Raw genomic sequence first — 24267 nt, forward strand, 5'->3', positions numbered from 1 at the left:
AAAATGGGATGACCCATTACTACCTGAGGAGCTGCCTCATGCATGGAATGCATGAGTAGCAGAATTAACATTTCTAACTTGCACCTTACCTCACTGCTATATTCCTACAAGTATGGACCAACCCGGTGTGACTAGAGATCTCCATATGTTATGCGATGCATCTGAGAGAAAATATGGATCAGTGGCCTGCCTATGTTCTGAGGATGCCTATGGTAATTTCCACTTAGCTTTACTGCTTGCCAGATCTCTAGTTGCACCAAAAAGACAACAATCCATGCCAAGGCTGGAGCTTTGTGTGTTAGTCACTGGAGCACAACTTGCAAAGTTGATAGTCAGCGAGCTCACCCTATCTATCAAGGATACATCTTGTGGTCTGACTCCACCACTGTCCTGACGTGTATCAAGTCAGACTCATGTTGATTCAAGGTCTTTGTGGGAACCAGGATTGCTGAAATCCAAGATCTCACAGATCAACAGGTTTGGAGGTATGTGAACTCAAACACAAACCCAGCAGATGATCTTATAAGGGGCAAAACATTAGTGGATTTGGTCCAGCCAAATAGGTCATGGACCCTGCAAATTAAATCCTTCGCTGTCATAGGTCACGAAGAGCAAACAAAACTTATAGAAACATCAAAAGCCACAATAAGTATGTTAGATCCTATACCAACTAAGCTCTTAAAAGAGGTATTCCCTGTAATTTCAGAACCTCTTCTTAATATTATTAACTTCTCGCTATGCTTAGGACATGTCCCAAGAAACTTAAAAAACGGCATTTATCAAACCACTTATTAAGAAGCCACAACTTGATCCATGAGAACTGGCTGATTATAAACCAATTTCGAATCTCCCGTTTATGTCAAAAATTCTACAAAATGTTCATTTCTATTGACAAATAGTGTATATGAAAAATTTCAGTAAGGATTTAGGCCTCATCACAGTACAGAGACTGCACTTGTCATCTGATCTCGGCTGCATTTCAATTCTAGTGCAAAAGTAAATTATAGAGTGCCAAAGGGATCAGTTTTAGGGCCTCTGCTGTTCTCCATGTATATGCTTCCCCTTGGAGATATTATCAGCAATCGTTTAATACATTTTCACTGTTATGCCGACGGCGAAGATACCCAACATTATATTTCTTCAAAAGCTAATGAGGTTTCACAATTCTCCAAATTAGCAGAGTGTATCAATGAAATAAAAGATTGGATTGCCAGAAATTTGCTTCTACTCAAATCTGACAAAACAGAGGTACTAATTATTGGAACAAAACCTCTAAAAATAAGACGCTATAATACACTTTGACTCTCGGTGATGTAGTTTAATACACAATTCTAATCTTAACTGAATAAATCAAGACTTAGTCATTTTATTTGCTCTTTCAATTCACATACAGCAAGAAAACATAATTAATAATTCACACAATAGTCCTTTTGATATTCTTTGATAATGCATATTTTTGGAGAGCAGCAGACACGTGCACATCGTTTCATCTGGTTATGAAGAGTGTGTGTAAACTCTCAGTGTGAGTAAAGACCTGCCAATAACACACGATTTCACACAGCTTGATTATATATTTCCATATTCATTTATCAGAGTAAATCTAACAAACCTTTTCTTATTTCTTAAAGAATATAAAGTATATTTATATGACTGTGCTGTGTGTTATATTACCATGACATTAATATAAATCCAGTAAACTGAAATCCTGACATGTTTTATTCATTCAGCAGACATAAACAGAAGTGTTGCTGATTGGTTGATTGTTCTGGAAGAGATACGGGCCAGTCAGTGAACTCTCCATCTGTCCAGACGTCCTGCATAAACAGAAATAAATGCATGAAATATTCTGCAATATGCACATCTCTAAATGTGTATATTAAAACTGTATCAGGGTCTACAGCATCTCAGCTGTCATGAGGACAGAGAGAAGAGAGAATAGAGACTCTGCATTGATGTAGCACACGACCTACACCCCACACTACACAACACATGTAACGCAGGGCTCTAACAGTGTGCACACGCAACATTAACATCTCTTTATATGACATGACAACCTTTATTTGTACTTCAACTGTGTTTAAAGACAGACAGCAGAAGCTTTACCTTCAGTAGAGAAACCACTGCAACTTTCTGGAGCTTTTCAAATACGCTGCTGTGGATTTATTTACTATAGTGAGGAAAAACTACCTGCAGCAAAATCACAGATATGAACATGAATAATTACTGTTAATATTGCACACAGAATAAGAAACAATTAACAGAGAAATTTATGTTAATTTGACCTTATTAATAATCCTCAGCTCCATGTTGGAGTCTTGTGCAATCCTCAAACATTTGTGTTGATTCTCAATCATCTGATCTTCATCTGAACATCTCCGGAGTCTCCTGAACAAACACACAGAGATTTAGTGTTCAGAAGAAGCTGTTATTGTAAAATATCACTCCGCATGTCACTACATAAAGTGGATCAGTTGTTGCTGCTTTAATAGCAAATCATTATAAAATAGCAGCTTGTGCAGTTTGATTTAAAGGTACAGTAAATTCAAACAATAATAGAAATTTGGTCATTTGCTCATCCTGATGTCTCTATAAACCTGCTGCAGAAATATTATAGTTCACAAAAACTGAAACCAAAACAATTGATAACTCAAATAAAATAACATCAAATTCATTTTAGTATTAGTATTTCCATTTGTTGACACTTTTACATCATTAATGAACATTTTCTGTATCATTGTTTTTTCCCACCAGTGTTCATGAAATGAGCTCCGCAACACATCCCAACGTAAAACCATCTTTTCAAAACCTCAAATTTAAAGGGACAGTTCACTCATCATTTACTCGCCTCATGCCATCCCAGATGTGTTTGTCTTTCTTCTGCAGAACACAAATGAAGAATATTTCAGCTCTGTATGTCCATATAATGCAAGTCAATGGGGTCCAAAGCTTGAAAGCCCCAAAAACACAAAGGCAGCATAAAAGTAATCCATAAATGGTTTAATCGATGTCTTCTGATGTGATCCAATCGGTTTTGGGTGAGACTTAAATATTGATCACATTACTTCTGAAGACATGGATCAAACCACTGAAGTCTTATGGGTTACTTTTATGCTGCCTTTATGTGCTTTGTGGAGCTTCAAAGTTCTGGTCACCATTCACTTGCATTGTATGGACCAACAGAGCGGAGATATTCTTCATTTGTCTTCAGCAGAAAAAGGAAAAGTCATACACGTTTGGGATTGCATCAGGGTGAATAAATGATGAGAATTTTCATTTTTGGGTGAACTGTCTCTTTAAATGTTTACTTCACAAAGATTAGTTTAATAATGATTTAGGAAATTCATACAGATCCAGCGGACTAAAATGAACTAAAGTGAAACTTGAGAACACTAAAACTACTGTTGAAAATTAATGAAAACTAATTTGGAAATAACAAATTAAATATAAAATCTACATTGAAAAATCAAAACTATAAGAACACTGGTTATACTGGGCATGTATATATATTTAATGTAAAGATTTAAAGCAAATAATTCCATGTATTGTGGTTTGTTTCACACAAAGTTATTGTTAAAGACTTTATAATAGACAGAAATAATAACAGCATACAGGCTTATGGACGACATTTGGGTGAGTAAATGGATGCTATTCTCCTTTAAGAACTGAATAATGAGCTTTAAAGATGTAAACTGAATGATTCAGTACCTGTGTGATCAGGAGATTTAGTTTCCAGTGACATTTTCTCCATGTGAACATGAACATGAGCTTCATCTGTCTCATGATCACTGATGCCATCTGAATTATAACGAGCAAACCCATTGCATTAATAGTGTACAGATTACTGTATAACATATATAGATCCTGTACTGATCTACTGATATTTATATTATATCTGAAAATATGTTTAATTCTCGCAGTATAAAAGTGTTCATACCTTTAATGATCGTGTGATTCACTGACACGTGTTTCTCTCAATATACGATCACAGAAGTGCTCTAAAGTCTGTCTGAATCAAACCACTTTAAGAAGATAAAATCAAAAGTATTATATAAAACTGTGCACATTACTGCATAAAATATGCAAAGATTACAAAATATGTTACATATTTACACAAACAGTAGAAGAATGAACTTGCCTTCAATGTTGGAGGAACTCGCTCTGACACGTGTTTCTTCTTCGTCTGTTTTTTGGCTGCTTGCAAACAACGTTTAAAGGCGCATACCGCCACCTGCTGTACAGAGTGTGTATCACCAGGTCTTCTTCTTCTCTTGTTTTTCGGCGGTTTGCAAACCGGCTTTAGGTTCATTACTGCCACCAACTGAGCTGGAGTGTGAACAGCGATGCGGAAGGACAGATCTTACATATATGTATATATATACACAGTTTTGGGAAGGTTACTTTGGAAATGTAATAGGTTACCCTATTTAAAATGTAATAAGTAGTGTAACTATTTAAATTACTTTATTAAAGCAATGTAACTGATTACTTTTCTAAATATCTAACGAATGTTTTCAACTTTTAATCATTTTCAAACATGTAAACAGGCAGGATTAACCTTACAGTAGCACTCAACACTGATTATAATCATTTAATTTTAAAGCACAGCCACCACAAAATCAGACTTTAGCACCTCTTTTTACTTTGAGATCGTTCTGGAGTTAAATATAAGTTCACTTGTTTTTTAATTACAGCCTTGGATTCCCTTTTCCTGCAGTTTTGAGTGTAATTCTCATCTCTCAATGTGGAATAACGTGTTCAACAGTCTCTACTTCATCACAGTGACTGCATAACCCATTATGGGGATTTTTTATTGTATACAAATGTCCATTTATTCCAGTGTGACCTTTGTGTATTCTTGTTATTATTGATTCTTCTCTTCTACTTAATGAAGCTGTGGTTCCTCCTCCTGTACCCACTGTATCTTATATAAGTGTGTCCCCTTTAATTCTCCCTCCCGCCAGATATTATTTGCATCTGTGCCAAACACAGATATTGTGGGATGCATATAATTGTGTCCTTTTAATGACACACAATAAACCAGTTGTTGATGCCTCACTGTCAGTGGCAGGACATTTACAGGAGATGCCCTAAAAGCCCCACAAGAGCCTGCGTCTGCACCACATCTATTTCCTTCAGTACTGAAATGCATTAGTCTGTCAGTTCTCATTCTTTCCATAAGCTTACACATATATGAACTTAGTACTGTCGGTCTATAGCTAGTGGCTTCAGAATGGTGTATATCAGGTTTTTAAATGGAAATGCCAATTGAATGTTTCCCTCTAGATGAGTGTATACCTGTTATCCACACTTTGTTGTACAATTCCAGAATAACTTCACACTTCCACATCAGACAGGTGTTCAATCATGCTGTAACAGATCTCATCATTCCTGGGGATGATGCCACTATTATCTGGCCAAATTTCTATTACTAATGTCTCTAATTCATTGTTATTTTTAACAATAAACCTCAGACCTTGTTTTATAAAAGTAGCCACTCCAACTCCATTTCCTGTTTCCGTATCCTGACGTGCAACTACATATCCATAATCCATGCAAAACAAAGTCAAGGTGTGGTTTAAGCCATGTTTGACACGTGTTTCCCAGTCTGTTTCAAAGCACCTATCAGTCAGAACGGAGCTGTGCTCATGAATATTAATTACGCAAAGACGTTCACTCAGTAGATCTACCTGATTGGCTGAACGGCAGATATTTGTAGATGGATTCTGAATCCATTTCAATTTACTTTTTCAAAATACAATACCGCCAAAGAATCAATGGAAAACAAATATGACAGAATACAATATCAGTGGTTATAATAAAAACAACTATATAATAAAATTCACTCCTGGGAACGAGCAACAAATGAGCTGATTAATATTCATGAGATCCTTCTCCCGGACGGTGGGCGGCGCTATGTGCGTGTGTCTCGTATTTTTGCTCAAGAGTAGAAGAAACTCAAGATATTAACAAGGTGCGGCGTTTAGTTTAAATTGATAACGTTATAGCTGATATTATAATCAATTGTGTTAACCAGCAATACATTAATGTGGTACGTCCTTTACATCCGTTTATGTGTGTTATGTTTCAGGTGTGAATGATGGACATTCGCTTCACTAAAGGTAAATCGGCGATCCTGGAGCGAGCGTTGACGCGGCCGAAGACGGAGGTGGGTCTGAGCGCGTTCGCGCTGCTCTTCTCGGAGATGGTGCAGTACTGCCAGAGCCGCGTGTATTCCGTGTCCGAGCTGCAGGCGCGTCTGGCGGACATGGGGCAGAGGGTCGGCGCCCGGATGCTGGATGTGCTGGTGCTCCGAGAGAAGAACGGCAAAAGAGAAACTAAAGTGCTCAATATACTGCTGTTTATCAAGGTATTATTGTCAATAACTTTTACCAGACTAAACACATTGCAAATTAGCTATTGTATAGAATATAAAATTATTCTACAGTATTATTTGTTTTATATTTTAGTATAAATTACACTTGGTTCACTATTGACTAACATGTCTGTCTGTGTTAGTTCATGTCCTTCAAAGAAAATCCATTAAGTTTGGGGTTACTAGGCTGTTGCTATGGCATTGTTAGGCGATTGCTAGTGTTAGGGTGTTTGCTAAGTGGTTGAAAGTGTGTTCTGGGTGTTTGCTAGGTTGTTTCTAGATAGTAGCTAGTCTATTTGCTTTGGCGTTGTTAGGCAGTTGCTAGGGTGTTCTGGGTGGTTGCTAGGGCATTGCTAAGTGGTTGCAAGGGTGTTCTGGGTGGATTGTAGGTAGTACCTAGGCTGTTGCTAGGGTTGTTGATAGGGCATTGTTTCACAGTTGCTAGGTGTTCTGAATGGTTGCTAAGATTTTCGCTAGGGTGTTGTTTAAATGCTTTCTAGGGTGTTATGGGCAGTTACTAGGTGTTGCTAAGTGGTTGAAAGTGTGTTCTGGGTGTTTGCTAGGGTGTTTCTAGATAGTAGCTAGTCTTTTTGCTTGGGTGTTGTTAGGCAGTTGCTTGGGTGGTTGCTAGGGTGTTGATATGTGAGTGCAAGGGTGTTCTGGGTGGTCGCTAGGCTGTTGCTAGGTGGTTGCATGGGTGTTCTGGGTGGTTGCTATTAGATTGTAAACTGTCTAGTATAAACTGTTTTAACAGTAAGTATTAAATGCTCAATCATCGATTAGTTTTACATTTCTTTCCATACATTAAATCAGTGTTTGTTTATTTCTGTGATATTTCAGGTATCTGTGTGGAAGACTCTGTTTGGGAAGGAAGCAGATAAACTGGAACAGGCCAATGATGATGACAAAACCTACTACATCATTGAGAAGGAGCCTGTGATAAATGCATTTATTTCTGTGCCCAAAGAGAACAGCACACTAAACTGTGCCGCGTTCACTGCGGGCATCGTGGAGGCCATTCTCACCCACAGCGGCTTCCCAGCCAAAGTTACAGCACACTGGCATAAAGGAACCACACTCATGATCAAGTTTGATGAAGCTGTTATTGCCAGAGATAAACAGCTGGATGGAAGATAGAAACTGTATGTAGATGGATGAGTGTTTATTATGACGGTGTGTGTACCTACTAATGATACTTTATAAATGTAAATTAACTCGTACACTACTAATATAAAAAATGAATGCTTGATGAAAATAATGTACACGATCAGCCACAACATTAAAACCACCTGCCTAATATTGTGTAGGTCCCCCTCGTGCTGCCAAAACAGGGCCAACCCGCATCTTAGAACAGCATTCAGAGATTATATTCTCTCATCACACTTGTACAGAGTGGTTATCTGAGTTACAGCAGGCTTTATCAGTTCAAACCAGTCTGGCCATTCTCTGCTGACCTCTCTGTTGGCACTGGTTTTGGCGGCATGAGGGTGACGGGCACAATATTAGGCAGGTGGTTGTAATGTTGTGTCAGATCGTGTATTAACTCAAATTATAATCCAGCCATGGGCAACAGTGATATGATGGAGATTATATTCATGGCAGGTGGCTTTATTCTTACATCAGTTGGCACTGAAATGTTAATCTGAACTGTCTTTTAAATACTAAATAAAATAATAACAAATAAAAATAATAATTTTGATGCGTGTTTATGATAACAGAATGTTTTGATTATGCCGCTTGTCACATTTAGAGCTGTATATCATGTGGACAGTGAAATACCTGGTGTTGTGATAATAAGTTACTCTGTTGAAACTGCATTTGGACATTAAATATTTGTGATTTCATATTGTTCATTCTGTATTTTGTTCAGGTATGGGTGGATTAAAAGATATCTAGTCCTACATAAACAAGGCTGCCACAGAAACTGTTTAATAAAAACAGGGATAATAATAGAAAGAGAAAACTTTGTGTGGTGTGGTGACATTTCTCTCCATTTCTACTTAGTCAACAATTTGTTGGTTTATCTGTCTTTTTCAGAATTTAATATGAATATCTTAAATAATTTTCAATTAAACTTAATTTTAAATGCAGCTCACCTCGGAACTTAAAGGGCTTTAGTTTTGACTGTTTAGGAGGCAGAATATTTGTAGATTTATTTTCACAGTGTTATTTTTGGGGACTTTTTTTAAATATTTTTTTGGCTGGTTGCATCTGATGTTTGAAGGACTTTTTATTTTGACTGGTTGGTGTGGCTGCTTTAGGGACCTTTATTTTGACAGTGTAGTTTTGGAGTGTGCAGGTGATGTTTGGAGGACTTTTATTTTGACAGTGTAGTTTTGGAGTGTGCAGCTGATGGTTGCAGGACCTTTATTTTGACAGTGTAGTTTTGGAGTGTGCAGCTGATGTTTGGAGGACTTTTATTTTGACAGTGTAGTTTTGGAGTGTGCAGCTGATGTTCGAAGGACTTTTTTTTGGTAATGTAGCTTTAGAGAATGCAGGTGATGATTGTAGGACCTTTATTTTGACAGTGTTGTTTCGGAGTTTGCAGCTGATGGTTTAAGGACTTTTATTTTGAAAGTGTAGTTTCGGAGTGTGCAGCTGATGGTTAGAGGACTTTTATTCTGAAAGGGTGTTCGTAGTGGGTGTATCTGATGTTTGTGTGTATTTCTCTTTATGTCGTTACCGCAGTGATGCGATTCTTTCGCGTCTCTATTTATTTATGACACTTATCGATCACATTATTGTGATGTATTGATCGATATATGTCTGTTTTTATTCCCCAATGATCTTGAGATGGCCAGCTCTTTCTCCAGACCTTCAGATCAAGGAGCCACAGGTTTGATATTAGATCATTCTGCGGTATTTTGCCTGTTTGCTGTTTTAAATGTTTAAATTGTGTCTCTGTACCATTAATGTGTCTGAGGTTTAACTAGCCTGCTGCACCGTTATTAGCTGCAGATTAATTGATAATTTAAGCGTTTTAATATCCAGAATAATATAATCAGTGAAGACACTCCTGCAGAAACTGTTGGCATTAATATGATCCATGTTAAAGTTCTGTGTCTGTAGGATGCTATTGAAGAATTGACATTTACATGGTATTTCAATGTTCATCAAATAAACTTCATTTTGTCTGAATGTATATTTACATTAAGCTTCCTTATCCAAACTGATCTTCCCCTTTGACCTATTGATCATGTGCTGCGCATTCTTAATAATAGTGTATTTTTGTACTTTTAAAATTGGACATTATGGCATTATTGCTTTTATGTGAATAAATAAAGGTAAATAACTAGGCTTAACATCATTTGTACTTCAGATTTTTCATTGGACAAGAAAAACTAGCTTCATACCGAGTAACACATTTCATTTTCGACCATTTAAAATGGGTAATATTGAACAATTTACCATATTGGGAGCCCCATATCTCTGGGATTTAACCATAAAGGGCCTTACAAATGAAGATACCAAAATAAAAGTTTGTTTTTAACCATAAACTAAAAGGATATTAAGATATATTTAATACTTCTGGAGTTATAGGCACTCAAACTTTGGAAAAACAACATAAAAAAGTGCTTTTTCCCATTTTTGGACTGACCCCATTGGCATATAATGCAACAAGAGGTGCTGAAATCAACTGATTTTAGTAATAGACCTACTTATCTCTGCGTACAAATAAAATAATGATGATGACACACTTCTAGGGTTATTTGTTTGACCTGTAGTTTTGCTCCAAAAGGCAAAAAATTGACTTTTTGAGCCTCTTAAGATAATGGATTACTCTGTAAATATTGATCCACGGTATTTAATATTTTGTCATTATTTGTTTGTTTATCTTCCATCAGTTAAAAATAAATAAATAAATGCAATTTAAATAAATATATATACACAAAGTACACTGAATATCAAAAACACAATTTTGAGCCGGGATCACCGGTTGAGTTGGTATTAAATGACTCGGTGGTGATTAGGGCTGCAAACAAGAATTATTTTAATAATCAATTAATCTAACAATTATTAGGGTGAAGACTTCACCTCTCTCATCTTTCTGTTCACTTCAATCCATCTTTAACACACTAAAAAACAAACTCTCTCTCATTAATAAAGCAGAGTATTGCCAGTTTTTGTCACGATATGAAACACACAGTGATGCATGTATTATGATGCAATAAGTCTCGAGCAATCACGTTATAGTCTGGCTGCTTTAAGTGTGTGCGCTCGAGGGACGAGCGGCCCGTGACAGAGTGTGCATTAGCCGGTACAGTTTCAGATTGGGACATTCACATCTCATAGAAGAGGCGCTGACCACAGAGAGAAATGACAGAGTTGGAGTATGTAGTTAATAACCGCATTAAAGATGTAACGTCGGGATGTTTCCTTTAAAGAGCTCTGTACCTGCAACCATCGCTTCCAAGCCCAGTTCTTTAACCACTAAGCCACATAACTCACTCATTCTTCATTTTGTGCCCTGTAGAAAAGGACAAGCTCCTGACCTTTGTGACGGGTTACGGCTCCAGTGACCTCAATGGTGGGTGTCATGGCAACCCTTCCTCTCTGGATTTGGGTACATCAGGGTCACGGCAGCGGGTGGAGGAAGAGGAGGAGGCCCTGAGGAGGAAGTTGAAATATTTCTTCATGAGTCCGTGTGATAAATATCACGCTAAAGGCCGTAAACCCTTCAAACTGGCACTGCAGCTACTAAAGATTGTCATAGTAACTGTACAGGTAACGCATCAAGTGTTTGCTAGTTCATCCAAAACATGAAGTCACCCTCATGTAGTTCCGAACTCACAAGTTAAGCTACCACAAAATGATAAAAATTTATTTCGACTAGTCCCTCCTTTTTTATAAAAGCACAAATGTGTGTTCCAGTGAGACACTTCAAATGCAAGTCAATGTGGTTTAATCTGTACACATTAAAATACTGTTTCAAAAGTATAAACACAAGACGTAAACAATGTGTGTTTTAATATGATTTTACTGTCATTAAATCACACACTGACCACATCTGTGGAAAGATATATTCAGTTTTACAACTTTGTTGCCATGATGACGTAACGCTGTAAACCACGTAATCCCTAAAAAGTTATGATTTAAACAACTTTACAGCTCAAATAATACTCAAGTTGAACAGAGTAATTAATGTAAGAGCTTTTATTAAATTATCAGCCTTTAATATTTGTCATATTTACGTTAACAAGTCCTTTAACCAAAATGTTTATACTGATTTGTAATTATTGCTTTATATCTTAAGAAGAGTCGCGTGAACCTTCTGTTCAATTTCTCCTATTGTGATCCACGAAAGAGAGTCATGTGGCTTTTAAACAATGACATGATTGCATGAGCCTTGAAATATTAAACGCTGTATTTACATTTCTCTCTCTCAGCTCGTGATGTTTGGTCTCAGTAATCAGATGGTGGTGGCGTTTAAAGAGGAGAACACAAACTCATTCAAACATCTGTTCTTGAGAGGTTATCTGGATGGATCTGAGGAGCCCATGTGTGTTCACACGCAGAAAGCCGTTCATGAACACATTGATTACGCCATCGACCAGGTACACACTCCTCTCACATGTCAAAGAACACTGATTCAAGTGTCAGTGTTGTTTTAACGCTCATCGGGTCTCGATTAAAGAATAACAACACAGTACAAATACTTCAGATAAGAAAATACTATTGAAGTGTTCGTAACTGTCCATGCAGAACAGATTGGTACAGTGTTGATCAATCTCTGGTTTCAGAAATACTGTTGCCTAAATGAGGATGTTGGCAATGTTTGCACACTAGAGCCAGAGGAGTGTTGAAAGAGAGTTCTTGTCTGACAAACCTTCAAGTCAATAATCTAAATAAAACATTTAGTCTGTTTTAAGGTCATCTATATGCTACTGTAGTCCGTTACTGTGTCCGTGGGCAATGACGCTTTCTGCCTGTCAATCATTTTGCTCGTTCTCATAGTGTCGTAGTTGCAGTGAATTATTGAGGCTTAATGCCATTTTTATGCCATGTTGTTCATAACAGTTGTCAGGTGAGGGCGCTGTTGTGCAGCTGTTGCTTTTAACAACCGCTCTATGTCGGTCTCAATAAAGCTAATTTGGTAACATTGAAGTGCAGGTTTTGGAAAGAGGGGGCATGGCTAATCCAACGGCTCAGTTTATGGAAATTCTAGAACCGCTAAAATCGCTTGCAGCACCTTTAAAATAGCAAAATAATCATACTTTGTTTTTCACGGAAAGGTATGCCAAAAATCTTTACTACTCCCTGAGAGGTGTTACTGAAATAAGTGTCCTGAGATATCTCACCGGTCTCTGTGACCGCTCTAGACTCTCAAACAGCAAACAGAAATGTGTCCACGATGTCAATTATGCTTTCTGCCTGTCAATCATGGAAAGGTCTGCGCACTCCAGACGAGCGAAAGACGGACAATGAGCCAATGAAATACAGAGAGCGCAAGAGGAGGGGAAGGTATTAGGAAGCAGAAGACAAAAAAATAGTTAAAAAATTAAATGAAACTTCACCCACATCTCCTTAACCGCTGTCTTTATTATTTTGCTTAATGTTTCCTTTTGCAAATAGCAAAATGTGCACAAGCTGTTCTTTCATGTTTGTTGACAGGAGAGCAAGATTTGGGTAGCAGGAGACAAAAATATATACGAAAATAAAATAAAAGCTCACCCACTCCTCCCTAACCGGTGTCTTTATTATTTCTTTCCTTTGCAAATGTTGCCGATTAAGCGCGAAAACACGCGAAAGCCGTTCTTTCATGTTTGTTGACATGCAGTCAAGAATAAACTGCTCGAGTTTGTGAATTAATTTTATCTTAATTTTAAGATGCATTTTTGCCGATCCGTTTCAAACGGGATGATGCTAATGGCAGCTGTAATGCAGATTTGTTCGCCAGTTCCCGCAGATTTGAAGGGAAATAAGTGTACGATGGGAAAATGACATCAAGCGAATGCATGAACATGCACAATAGAGACACAGAAATGAGCAGCATGCACATTGGAACCTCATTTAGTAAAACACAGATGCAGTGATTGATGGATGGATGTCCTCATGATGTGTGGCAGTATGCCACATTGTTGTCACATGACCTCCATGATGTTGCATGTTTCATTAAGGGCTTGCCATTCAGTGTAGAACAGAAATAGCAATTATTCTGTATTTTTAATCCAATTTTGTATAAAAATTTAACTCTTTGCAGCCTGATGAAATAGTGAGACAAGACCACAGGATAAAGTGATGCATGCAGTGTATTCTGGATATATATACTGTATATTTGGGCAGATGTTGTGTACTGTACATGCATGGTAGCATGCAATCTGAACATACTCTATGACTCTCTCTCTCAGTATCTGGCTCTACAGCAGACGTCAGTGGGCAGGTACGCGTATGTTCCAGGCGTGGGACTGAATGGCAGCGCCCTCTATCTGTGCCAGCGTTACTACAGGAAGGGCAGCATTGAACCCGTCAATGACACGTTCGACATCGACCCTCACGTCGTCACCGGTGGGCTGAAAATCACACCTTTCAGATCTGAGAAGTCCATTTATCCTGATCTGTTTAGCAAAACACTGTCATGTTAAAACGGTCCAGACAGATTCATCGTTCTGTCCAAACGTCTTTCCAGAAGTTCATTAAATCACTCGTGCTTTGTAACACAAACCAACTGTCTGCTTTTATCATCAGCGTGATCATACACGAGCTGCTTTAAAGGACTAGTTCAGCCAAACATGAAAATTCTGTCATCATTTACTCACCCTCATGTCGTTCCAAACCTCTTTCACTGTCTCTTCTTTTCGTGGAACACACAAGGAGATGTTTCAATGGCGCTTCATATCAGCTGTTTATAAATATACGTGAACCACTTGTGTACATGCTTAAGAGAGAACGTCATGAAGGTTTTTACTCAAGTGAGGGTGAGGAAATGATGATGGACATTATGTGTGAACTGATCCTAAATTAAGATGGATGTAATTCTGTGTGCTCAGACTGTATTGGAGTGAATCCACCTCCAGATCTTCCGGCTCCGCTGCAGAACGACTACAAGAACATCACCCTTGAGTTTCAGAAGTAACACACACACACACACACACACACACACACACACACACACACACACACACACACACACACACACACACACACACACATTAACTGCTCTCAACATGTGTAAATCCTTTTACAGAACCGTTGCTCAAGTTCCTCTCTGCACTTCTCTCTCTGTGTCTGCAGGTTGATTAACATCACGATACAGTTTCAGCTGAAGGCGATAAACATCCAGACGATTATCAATAATGAAATTCCCGACTGTTACACCTTCTCCATTACTGTACGCAGGAAGTGCACTGCTGCAAATGACAAACTCAGATATCACAAGAACTGCTCATATGTCACGCTCATGTCGTTTTAAACCCAGATGATGCTGTTTTTACTGTGGAACACAAAAGATTCACACAGCTTTTTACATACTACAAGAGATCATCGTGGCCACGACTGTGATGCACAAATAAGACAAATAGCCCCATTAAAGTAATCCACATGTCTTGTGAGTTACAGTATATTTCAGGTTAAGATAAAGCTAGACGCAGTGCAACGAATGAAACAGAATGCAGGTGTTTTATTAATGTACGTTCTTATTAGGGCTGTCAATCGATTAAAATTTTTAATCAAATTAATGACATGGTGTGCCGATTAATTAACCGAACGAATCAATTGCTGAGAAATCCCCTCAAATAACAATTATTCAATATATAATAATGCAAGAATTATAAATAGTTATATTTAAATCATTACAAGTAATATATATTTATTTGTAATGCAGTTCAATGGAAAGGAGGAAGCGAGAACTGGCCTGGCAATATAATAATAGTTTTAATGATTAACTTAACAGGTGGTACTACAAACTTGAATTGCTCAAGAATCTTCCGTATTATGGTGCAGGGACATGATTAATTGGGTAAATGTTTTTAACATTAAATTAGCTTTATTTTTTATATAATTAATCGCACTGATGTAACGCGTTAAATTAGCTTTATTTTTTATATAATTAATCGCACTGATGTAACGCTAAATTAGCTTTATTTTTTATATAATTAGTCGCACTGATGTAACGCTGCTAAATTAGCTTTATTTTTTATATAATTAATCGCACTGATGTAACGCTGCTAAATTAGCATTATTTTTTATATAATTAATCGCACTGATGTAACGCGTTAAATTAGCATTATTTTTTATATAATTAATCGCACTGATGTAACGCGCTAAATTAGCTTTATTTTTTATATAATTAATCGCACTGATGTAACGCGTTAAATTAGCATTATTTTTTATATAATTAATCGCACTGATGTAACGCTGCTAAATTAGCTTTATTTTTTATATAATTAATCGCACTGATGTAACGCGTTAAATTAGCATTATTTTTTATATAATTAATCGCACTGATGTAACGCGTTAAATTAGCATTATTTTTTATATAATTAATCGCACTGATGTAACGCGTTAAATTAGCTTTATTTTTTATATAATTAATCGCACTGATGTAACGCGTTAAATTAGCATTATTTTTTATATAATTAATCGCACTGATGTAACGCGTTAAATTAGCTTTATTTTTTATATAATTAGTCGCACTGATGTAACGCGTTAAATTAGCTTTATTTTTTATATAATTAATCGCACTGATGTAATGCGTTAAATTAGCATTATTTTTTATATAATTAATCGCACTGATGTAACGCGTTAAATTAGCATTATTTTTTATATAATTAATCGCACTGATGTAACGCGTTAAATTAGCATTATTTTTTATATAATTAATCGCACTGATGTAACGCGTTAAATTAGCTTTATTTTTTAGATAATTAATCGCACTGATGTAACGCGTTAAATTAGCTTTATTTTTTATATAATTAATCGCACTGATGTAACGCGTTAAATTAGCATTATTTTTTATATAATTAGTCGCACTGATGTAACGCGTTAAATTAGCATTATTTTTTTATATAATTAATAGCTCTGATGTAACACGTTAAATTAGCATTATTTTTTATATAATTAATCGCACTGATGTAACACGTTAAATTAGCATTATTTTTTAGATAATGAATCGCTCTGATGTAACGCTGCATCGACGGCCTTAGTTCTTTTTAAAGTTGACACCGTGTCTAATAACTGTGGTGGTCCTGTGCAACACAATGAAAACAGTGATACGCAGCGCAGTGGTTAAAGACGTCCATTCAGCACGTTTACATCGAAAACTAATTTTCAGCTCGTCTGTTCGCGCGTGACTAAATGAGAGCGTGTAGCGTGAAACTGCATTTAAATTAAAATGTTAAAATAATATAAAATATATATATATATATATATATATATATATATATATATAGCCTATGTTATATTAAATATATACTCTAAAATTTGTACAAATATTTATAATAATATTATTTATTTTTTTATTTTATTAATCACAAGCCCAGCCTGAAACTCGACAGTTTGTCGGGTCCCTTCGAGCATTTTTATTTAATATTTGAGTTCGTTGTGAAGTTTTGAAAAAGTATGTTTAGTTTCAGTTTTTATCTTATTTAAATAAATGTAGCTTTAGTTTTTATTTTAGTTTTTGTTAATGATAAAGACACCGGCTCGGACAGCGTGAACATTCTGCAAAGTGACTCCTTTTGTGTTCCACAATAAAATTGGGGCATTATTTTCATATCATATAATTGTGACATCATTCACTGATACAACATCTTCCTGATCATTTGTCCATTGTGTGTGTGTTTTCAGATCTTGTTTGATAATAAGGCTCACAGTGGTAAAGTGAAGCTCAGTTTGCTCAACGAGGCGTCCATTAAAGAGTGCCGGGATCCTAATGTGTCTGGACACGGTGAGACGACACTAAACACTCTCTAGAGCTGTGTCCGTTTGAACCTCTCTCAACTGTCTCTCTCTCCGTTAGCGGACAGTTACGCACGCGTGGCGTTTGATGTGTTGGTCGCGGTGGTCTGTGGTTTGTCTCTGGTGTTGTGTGGACGCTCCATCCTCAGAGGAATTGTCCTGCAGCACGTAAGAAAGAATTAAACACAGTAGAAATATGACGTTAAATGTGATGAATGCCGACTTCAGCACATTAAGATCTAAAGATGCTGTTGATTCCTCTCAAAGCGGCTTCATTTGTTTGTGTCTGTGCAGGAGTTTGTGTGTTATTTCCGTCAGTCACTGGGTCATTCGGTGAGTTGGGGTGATCGTCTGGAGTTTATTAACGGCTGGTATCTGCTCTTGATCATCAGTGATGTTCTCACCATCATCGCCTCCTTTATCAAGATCGCAATCGAGACCAAGGTCACATATGTACTTGTGAATCTTTCAGACGATCTCGGTGAATTGAAGAAACGCTGTAGGCTGATCCGTGTTTTGCTTGTGTTGCAGAATCTGTCGTCGTATGACGTGTGCAGTATTTTGATGGGCACCTCGACTCTGCTGGTGTGGGTGGGTGTGATCCGATACTTCAGCTTCTTTCAGAAATATAACGTGAGTAAACCGCACACACATTCATACAATTCTCATGATGAATTCTGTTGATGATAATAATAATGCATCTCTGCAAGCAATAAAATCAAAGAGTAAATGTTTGTCCTAAATCAACTTTTTGTTCTGTTCTCAGATTCTGATTGTGACACTCAGAGCCGCGTTTCCAAACGTGATTCGATTCTGCTGCTGCGCTGCAGCCATTTACATGGGCTACTGCTTCTGTGGCTGGATTGTTCTGGGACCCTATCACACTAAAGTACGTAACATTATCACGCTAAAGTACGTAACATTATCACGCTCAAGTACGTAACATTACAATTAGCACGCTAAAGTACGTAACATTACCACACTAAAGTACGTAACATTATCACGCTAAAGTACGTAACATTATCACGCTAAAGTACGTAACATTATCACGCTAACGTACGTAACATTATCACGCTAAAGTACGTAACATTATCACGCTAAAGTACGTAACATTACAATTACCACGCTAAAGTACGTAACATTACCACGCTAAAGTACGTAAAATTATCACGCTAAAGTACGTAAAATTATCACGCTAAAGTACGTAACGTTATCACACTAAAGTACGAAACATTATCACGCTAAAGTACGTAACGTTTCAATTATCAATCTAAAGTACGTAACGTTTCAATTACCACGCTAAAGTACGTAACGTTTCAATTACCACACTAAAGTACGTAATGTTTCAATTACCACGCTAAAGTACGTAACATTACAATTATCACGCTAAAGTACGTAACATTATCATGCTAAAGTACGTAACATTACAATTATCACGCTAAAATACGTAACATTACAATTATCACGCTAAAGTACGAAACATTACAACGCTAAAGTACGTAACATTACAATTATCACGCTAAAGTACGTAACATTACAACGCTAAAGTACGTAACATTACAATTATCACGCTAAAGTACGTAACATTACAATTATCATGCTTAAGTACGTAACATTATCACGCTAAAGTACGCAACGTTTAAATTACCGCGCTAAAGTTCGTAACGTTTCAATTATCACGCTAAAGTACGTAACGTTTCAGTTACCACGCTAAAGTACGTAACATTACAATTATCATGCTAAAATACGTAACATTACAATTATCACGCTAAAGTACGGAACATTACAACGCTAAAGTACGTAACATTACAATTATCACGCTAAAGTACGTAACATTTCAATTATCACGCTAAAGTACGTAACATTATCACACTAAAGTACGTAACATTACAATTATCACGCTAAAGTACGTAACATTATCACACTAAAGTACGTAACATTACAATTATCACGCTAAAGTACGTAACATTACAATTATCGCGCTAAAGTACGTAATATTACAATTATCGCACTAAAGTACGTAACATTTCAATTATCGCACTAAAGTACGTAACATTTCAATTACCGCGCTAAAGTACGTAACATTATCACGCTAAAGTACGTAACATTACAATTATCGCACTAAAGTACGTAACATTTCAATTATCGCACTAAAGTACGTAACATTTCAATTACCGCGCTAAAGTACGTAACATTATCACGCTAAAGTACGTAACATTACAATTATCGCGCTAAAGTATGTAACATTACAATTGTCACGCTAAAGTATGTAACATTACAATTATCGTGCTAAAGTACGTAACATTTAAATTATCGTGCTAAAGTACGTAACATTACAATTATCGTGCTAAAGTACGTAACATTTCAATTATCGCGCTAAAGTACGCAACATTACAATTATCGCGCTAAAGTACGTAACATTACAATTATCGCACTAAAGTACGTAACATTACAATTATCACGCTAAAGTACGTAACATTATCACGCTAAATTACGTAACATTACAATTATCGCGCTAAAGTACGTAACATTTCAATTATCGCACTAAAGTACGTAACATTTCAATTACCGCGCTAAAGTACGTAACATTATCACGCTAAATTACGTAACATTACAATTATCGCACTAAAGTACGTAACATTACAATTATCGCACTAAAGTACGTAACATTTCAATTATCGCGCTAAAGTACGTAACATTACAATTACCACGCTAAAGTATGTGAAATTGTGCTCATCCGTGTCTCTCTCTCTCAGTTCCGCTCTCTGTCTATGGTGTCGGAGTGTTTGTTTTCTCTGATAAACGGAGATGACATGTTTGTGACGTTCTCGGAGGTGGAGCAGAGCGGGACTCTGGTGTGGGTGTTCAGTCAGCTGTATCTCTACACCTTCATCTCTCTCTTCATCTATATGATCCTGTCGCTCTTCATCGCACTCATCACTGGAGCGTATGACACCATCACAGTGAGTGACGACACATGAGCACAGAGTATACTGTAAAACAGTTATTAATCGACTTCTCATTTCAATGCATGTATCATCCGCTCTTAAATAAACACTCTGTTTGTGTTTCTGTGTGCAGCAACAAACCCAGGAAACCCCCGAGGTGTCTGAACTGCATCGGTTCATCTCCGAATGTACCGACACACCAACCTCTGGAAACTTCCGCAGCCCAGAAAACTCCAGATGTTCTCTCTTCAGCTGCTTGAACTAGATTAAACTGTGTGTGCATGTGTTTGTGTGTATGTGTGTGTGCTTGTTTGCATGTGTCCTTCTTTGTGTGTGTGTGTTTGTGTTTGTGTGTGAGAGAGAGTGAGTGTGAGTGTGTGAGAGATTGAGTGTGTGTGTGTGTGAGAGAGTGAGTGTGTGTGTAAGAGAGAGTGAGTGTGTGTGTGTGTGTGTGTGTGTGTGTGTGTGTGTGTTGTGTGTGAGAGAGAGTGAGTGTGTGTGTGTGTGTGAGAGAGTGAGTGTGTGTGTAAGAGCAAGTGAGTGTGTGTGTGTGTGAGTGAGAGAGAGTGAGTGTGTGTGTGTGTGTTTGTGTGTGAGAGAGAGTGAGTGAGTGAGTGTGTGTGTAAGAGAGAGTGAGTGTGTGTGTGTTTGTGTGTGAGAAAGAGTGTGTGTGTGAGAGAGTGAGTGTGTGTGTGTGAGTGTGTGTGTATGTGTGAGAGAGAGTGAGTGTATGTATGTGTGTATGTGTGTGTGTGCGCGCCTGTTTGTGTGTGAGTGTGTATATGTATATGTGTGTGTGTGTGCACCTGTCTGTGTGTTTGTGTGTGAGTGTGTATATGTGTATGTATGTGTGTGTGTTACAGCTTTATAAGGAGGAAATGCACAGGGGGGCAGGTACACTACACCATCCACATTAATATTAATGTCCAAATAAACCTGCAAGCTATGCATCCTTTTATCCATGCACACACACTCACACACACACACACACACACACACACACACACACACACACACACACACACACACACATACACTCACACTCCTTGGGCATCTAGAGAGGTTTCCTCTGAATATGGACACAGATCGGTCCATGAGGGAATTGCTTTAGTGATGCAGAGACGCATCAGATGAAGCTTTGTGTGTTTGAAGAAGCTGTTATTGGACGCTTTAAACAGCCGTTAAACAAGATGAGTACAGGACTGAAGAGACTATAGTTCATCTTTACAAGCACATGAGTGTATCATTACAGAGGCATTAAGAGTTGTTCAGTTGTTATTTATATGTTAGTTTAACGAACAGCTCACGGGAGGACTCAGTGTGGCATGTTTATTATAGTATTATATTGGTCCACAGAATTCATATTGTAAGTGTCATCTTCAGCTCATCTACAGCAATGAAAGAGAGGATCTGTGATGATCTGTGATGTAGCCAGAATGCCTTGTGTTGGTGCTCCTGCATATATTTAGTGTACAATTGTGGTTTCGGGCACATTTTAATGTTCTTTTACGTTTATAATATTTGAAGGTTCATCTAGACGCCGTTGGTCCAGTTTGTTGCATTTGTTATTTGAATCAAAGGGAATTTGTTTTTTATGATGCACATTTTGTTTTAAATGTTTTAATTTATTTGGAGATGTGAATGTGTATCTGATATTTCTTGTGTGTTTACATGTAATTGATATAATTAATGTCATTTAAAGAGGTGAAATGACATGAAAGCTGTTGTCATGCACAGATTTGAGTGTTTATTATGTCATAAATACTCATTTTGAGCCCTTGAAGTCAAATAAAATACATCTGTAAACGTTAACATCAAACATTCTGTGTTTTTACTGTGTGCACTGAAGATTGTTCTCTATATTGACTCCGGTGTTTGGCTTTGTTGTCCTTTTTAGAGATAAGTCAGGACAAAGACATTTAGTGATAGGCCAGTTAATCGGACAGTATTTTGCCGATACCAATGGATTAATAGTGTCAGATCTACCAACCTTGTTAATGGATTAAAACATGTATTGCTCTTAAATATTATGGGGGTGAATTATGAGTAAATATTGCGTAACATACACTGATGAGCCAAAACATTATGACCACCTGCCTAATATGCTGTTGGTCCTCTGTGTGCCGCCAAAATAGCACCGACCTGTCGAGGCATGGACTCTACAAGACCCCTGAAGGTGTCCTGTGGTATTTGGCACCAAGACGTTGGCAGCAGATCCTTCAAGTCATGTAAGTGGCGAGGTGGAGCCGCCGTGAATCAAACTTGTTGGTCCAGCACATCCCACAGATGCTCAAGATTGAGATCTAGGGAATTTGGAAACCAGGGCAACACCTTGAACTCTACATCATGTTCCTCAAACCATTCCCGAACTATTCGTGCAGTGTGGCATTATCCTGCTGAAAGAGGGCACTGCCATCAGGGAACACCATTGTCATGAAGGGGTGTACCTGGTCTGCAATGATGTTTAGGTAGGTGGCACGTGTCAAACTGACGTCCACGTGAATAGCCGGTCAAGCCGGACCCAGAGTTTCCTAGCAGAACATTGCCCAGAGCATCACACTCCCTCCACTGGGTTGTTGTCTTCCCACAGTGCATCCTGGTGCCATCACTTCCCCAGGTAAACGGCGCGTGGACACGGCCATCCACGTGATGTAAAAGAAAACGGGATTCATCTGTCCAGGCAAGCTCATGTGCCCATTGTAGGAGCTTTCAATGGTGGACAGGGGTCATCATGGGTACACTGACCATGACCATCATTAAACGTTTCTGTGACTTGTGCAACAGTAGGTCTTCTCTTGTTTCAGACCAGATGGGATAGCTTTTTTTGCCCTTGCGCTTCGATGAGCCTTGGCTGCCCAAAACCATGTCTCCGGTTTGTGGTTTGTCCCTCCTCGGACCACTGTAGGTAGGTACTCATCACTGCTGACCGGGAGCACCCCACAAGTCTTGCCACTTCAGAGATGCTCTGGCCCAGTCGTCTGGCCATATCAATTTAACCTTGTCAAAGTCGCTCAGGTCTTTACTCCTGCACATTTCTCCTGCATTCAACACATCGACTACGAGAACTGATTGTTCGCTTACCATCAAATCTACCCAGACCTTGAGATGTGGCCTTGTTAGAGGAGATGATCAACCTTATTTTCTTCACCTGTGAGTGGTCATAATGTTTTGGCTCATCTGAATCTGTGTTAATTAAAATTTTTCCTTTACTAGGGTAAGGCGATAAATGTCTTCAACACATATAGATTTTAACCCATTACCCTGATTTTGCGTTGCATGTAAACACCTTTACCAGCGTATCCAATGTGCGCAAGTGTTCAGGGCTCCTAAGCATCCTGGAAAACCTGAAATATTGCCATGCAGTTTTACAGTCATGGAAAATAAGAAAAATACATACATGTCCTGGAAAATATTTTAGTATAATAAAACAGTTTTGACTGTCGAAAATAAGATTTTTGTTACATGTAAAAAATCATGGTAACAATCGTGACTCTGGATAGGTGTCGAATACACATTTGTATCTTTTTGGCACAGGTGACGGATGTGCATTGTAAAACAACCGTTGACCGCCATGAACAAAGCTCTGCCAGCTCTGCTTTGCTCCAACAAAATAGTCTAAGTTTTCATATTGTGCAAAATAGCATTTTCGTTCCAAAATTGCTGGTGTGTTAAATGTGCTGTAAGCGATTTTAGCCATTCTAGAATTTACCCAAGCTGTCAAGCTGAGCCGTTGAATTAGCCATGTGCCCTTTTTCCAAAACGCTGCACTCCAAAGTTACCAAAAGAGCTTTATTGAAACTGACGCCAGCAGAAAAAGTAGTCAAAAACAACAGTAGCGCAATAGCGCCCTCACCTGAGAACTGTTATGAACAACATGGCATAAAAATGGCATTATGCCTCAATGCCAAAAAAGCTGGATCAAACTGGACCACATATAGTTCAATCAGAAAGTATTCAGACCCCCACTCTCATCGATCTACACTCCATACCCCATAATGACAAAGCAAAAAACATATTCTTGATAACTTTTCAAATGTATGAAAAAGAAAA

The 24267-nt window shown here is 37.8% G+C and overlaps 2 protein-coding genes and 1 long non-coding RNA gene across 4 annotated transcripts; 2 read left to right on the forward strand and 1 right to left on the reverse strand.

The window, feature by feature from the left end:
* Positions 1–1334: 1334 nt before the first annotated feature.
* On the reverse strand, positions 1335–4059 carry LOC127652468 (uncharacterized). Of its 2 annotated transcripts, XR_007971713.1 has the most exons (6): positions 3935–4059; positions 3706–3795; positions 2283–2385; positions 2104–2187; positions 1672–1814; positions 1340–1534 (listed from the first exon to the last, which is right to left on the reverse strand). It is a non-coding gene; the product is annotated as an uncharacterized LOC127652468 (long non-coding RNA). The 2 variants fall into 2 exon arrangements; XR_007971712.1 differs by having other exon boundaries at positions 1335–1814.
* A 1846-nt stretch (positions 4060–5905) lies between these two features.
* LOC127652459 (trafficking protein particle complex subunit 5-like) lies at positions 5906–8199 on the forward strand. The gene is made up of 3 exons (XM_052138620.1): positions 5906–5971; positions 6089–6367; positions 7214–8199. The coding sequence occupies exons 2-3, from the start codon at positions 6095–6097 to the stop codon at positions 7508–7510; spliced, it is 570 nt and encodes a 189-aa protein (XP_051994580.1). The 5' UTR covers positions 5906–5971; positions 6089–6094; the 3' UTR covers positions 7511–8199.
* An 806-nt stretch (positions 8200–9005) lies between these two features.
* On the forward strand, positions 9006–21995 carry mcoln1b (mucolipin TRP cation channel 1b). The gene is made up of 13 exons (XM_052138582.1): positions 9006–9209; positions 10848–11098; positions 11761–11928; positions 13723–13879; positions 14362–14443; positions 14606–14702; positions 17159–17258; positions 17331–17437; positions 17564–17713; positions 17801–17902; positions 18036–18158; positions 20026–20232; positions 20351–21995. Exons 1-13 carry the CDS (start codon positions 9167–9169, stop codon positions 20480–20482), a joined length of 1719 nt encoding a protein of 572 aa, XP_051994542.1. The 5' UTR covers positions 9006–9166; the 3' UTR covers positions 20483–21995.
* The last annotated feature ends 2272 nt before the right edge of the window (positions 21996–24267 follow it).

This window comes from Xyrauchen texanus, chromosome 12, assembly GCF_025860055.1.
Source record: "Xyrauchen texanus isolate HMW12.3.18 chromosome 12, RBS_HiC_50CHRs, whole genome shotgun sequence".
Taxonomy (NCBI): domain Eukaryota; kingdom Metazoa; phylum Chordata; class Actinopteri; order Cypriniformes; family Catostomidae; genus Xyrauchen; species Xyrauchen texanus.

Coding starts and splice junctions, on each gene's coding strand:
- LOC127652459 (XM_052138620.1), top strand. CDS start 6,095: ATGATGGACATTCGCTTCACTAAAGGTAAATCGGCGATCCTGGAGCGA. Junction 6,368..7,213: donor ATATACTGCTGTTTATCAAG/GTATTATTGTCA, acceptor GTGATATTTCAG/GTATCTGTGTGGAAGACTCT.
- mcoln1b (XM_052138582.1), top strand. CDS start 9,167: ATGGCCAGCTCTTTCTCCAGACCTTCAGATCAAGGAGCCACAG. Junction 11,929..13,722: donor TTGATTACGCCATCGACCAG/GTACACACTCCT, acceptor TCTCTCTCTCAG/TATCTGGCTCTACAGCAGAC. Junction 17,714..17,800: donor AGATCGCAATCGAGACCAAG/GTCACATATGTA, acceptor CTTGTGTTGCAG/AATCTGTCGTCGTATGACGT.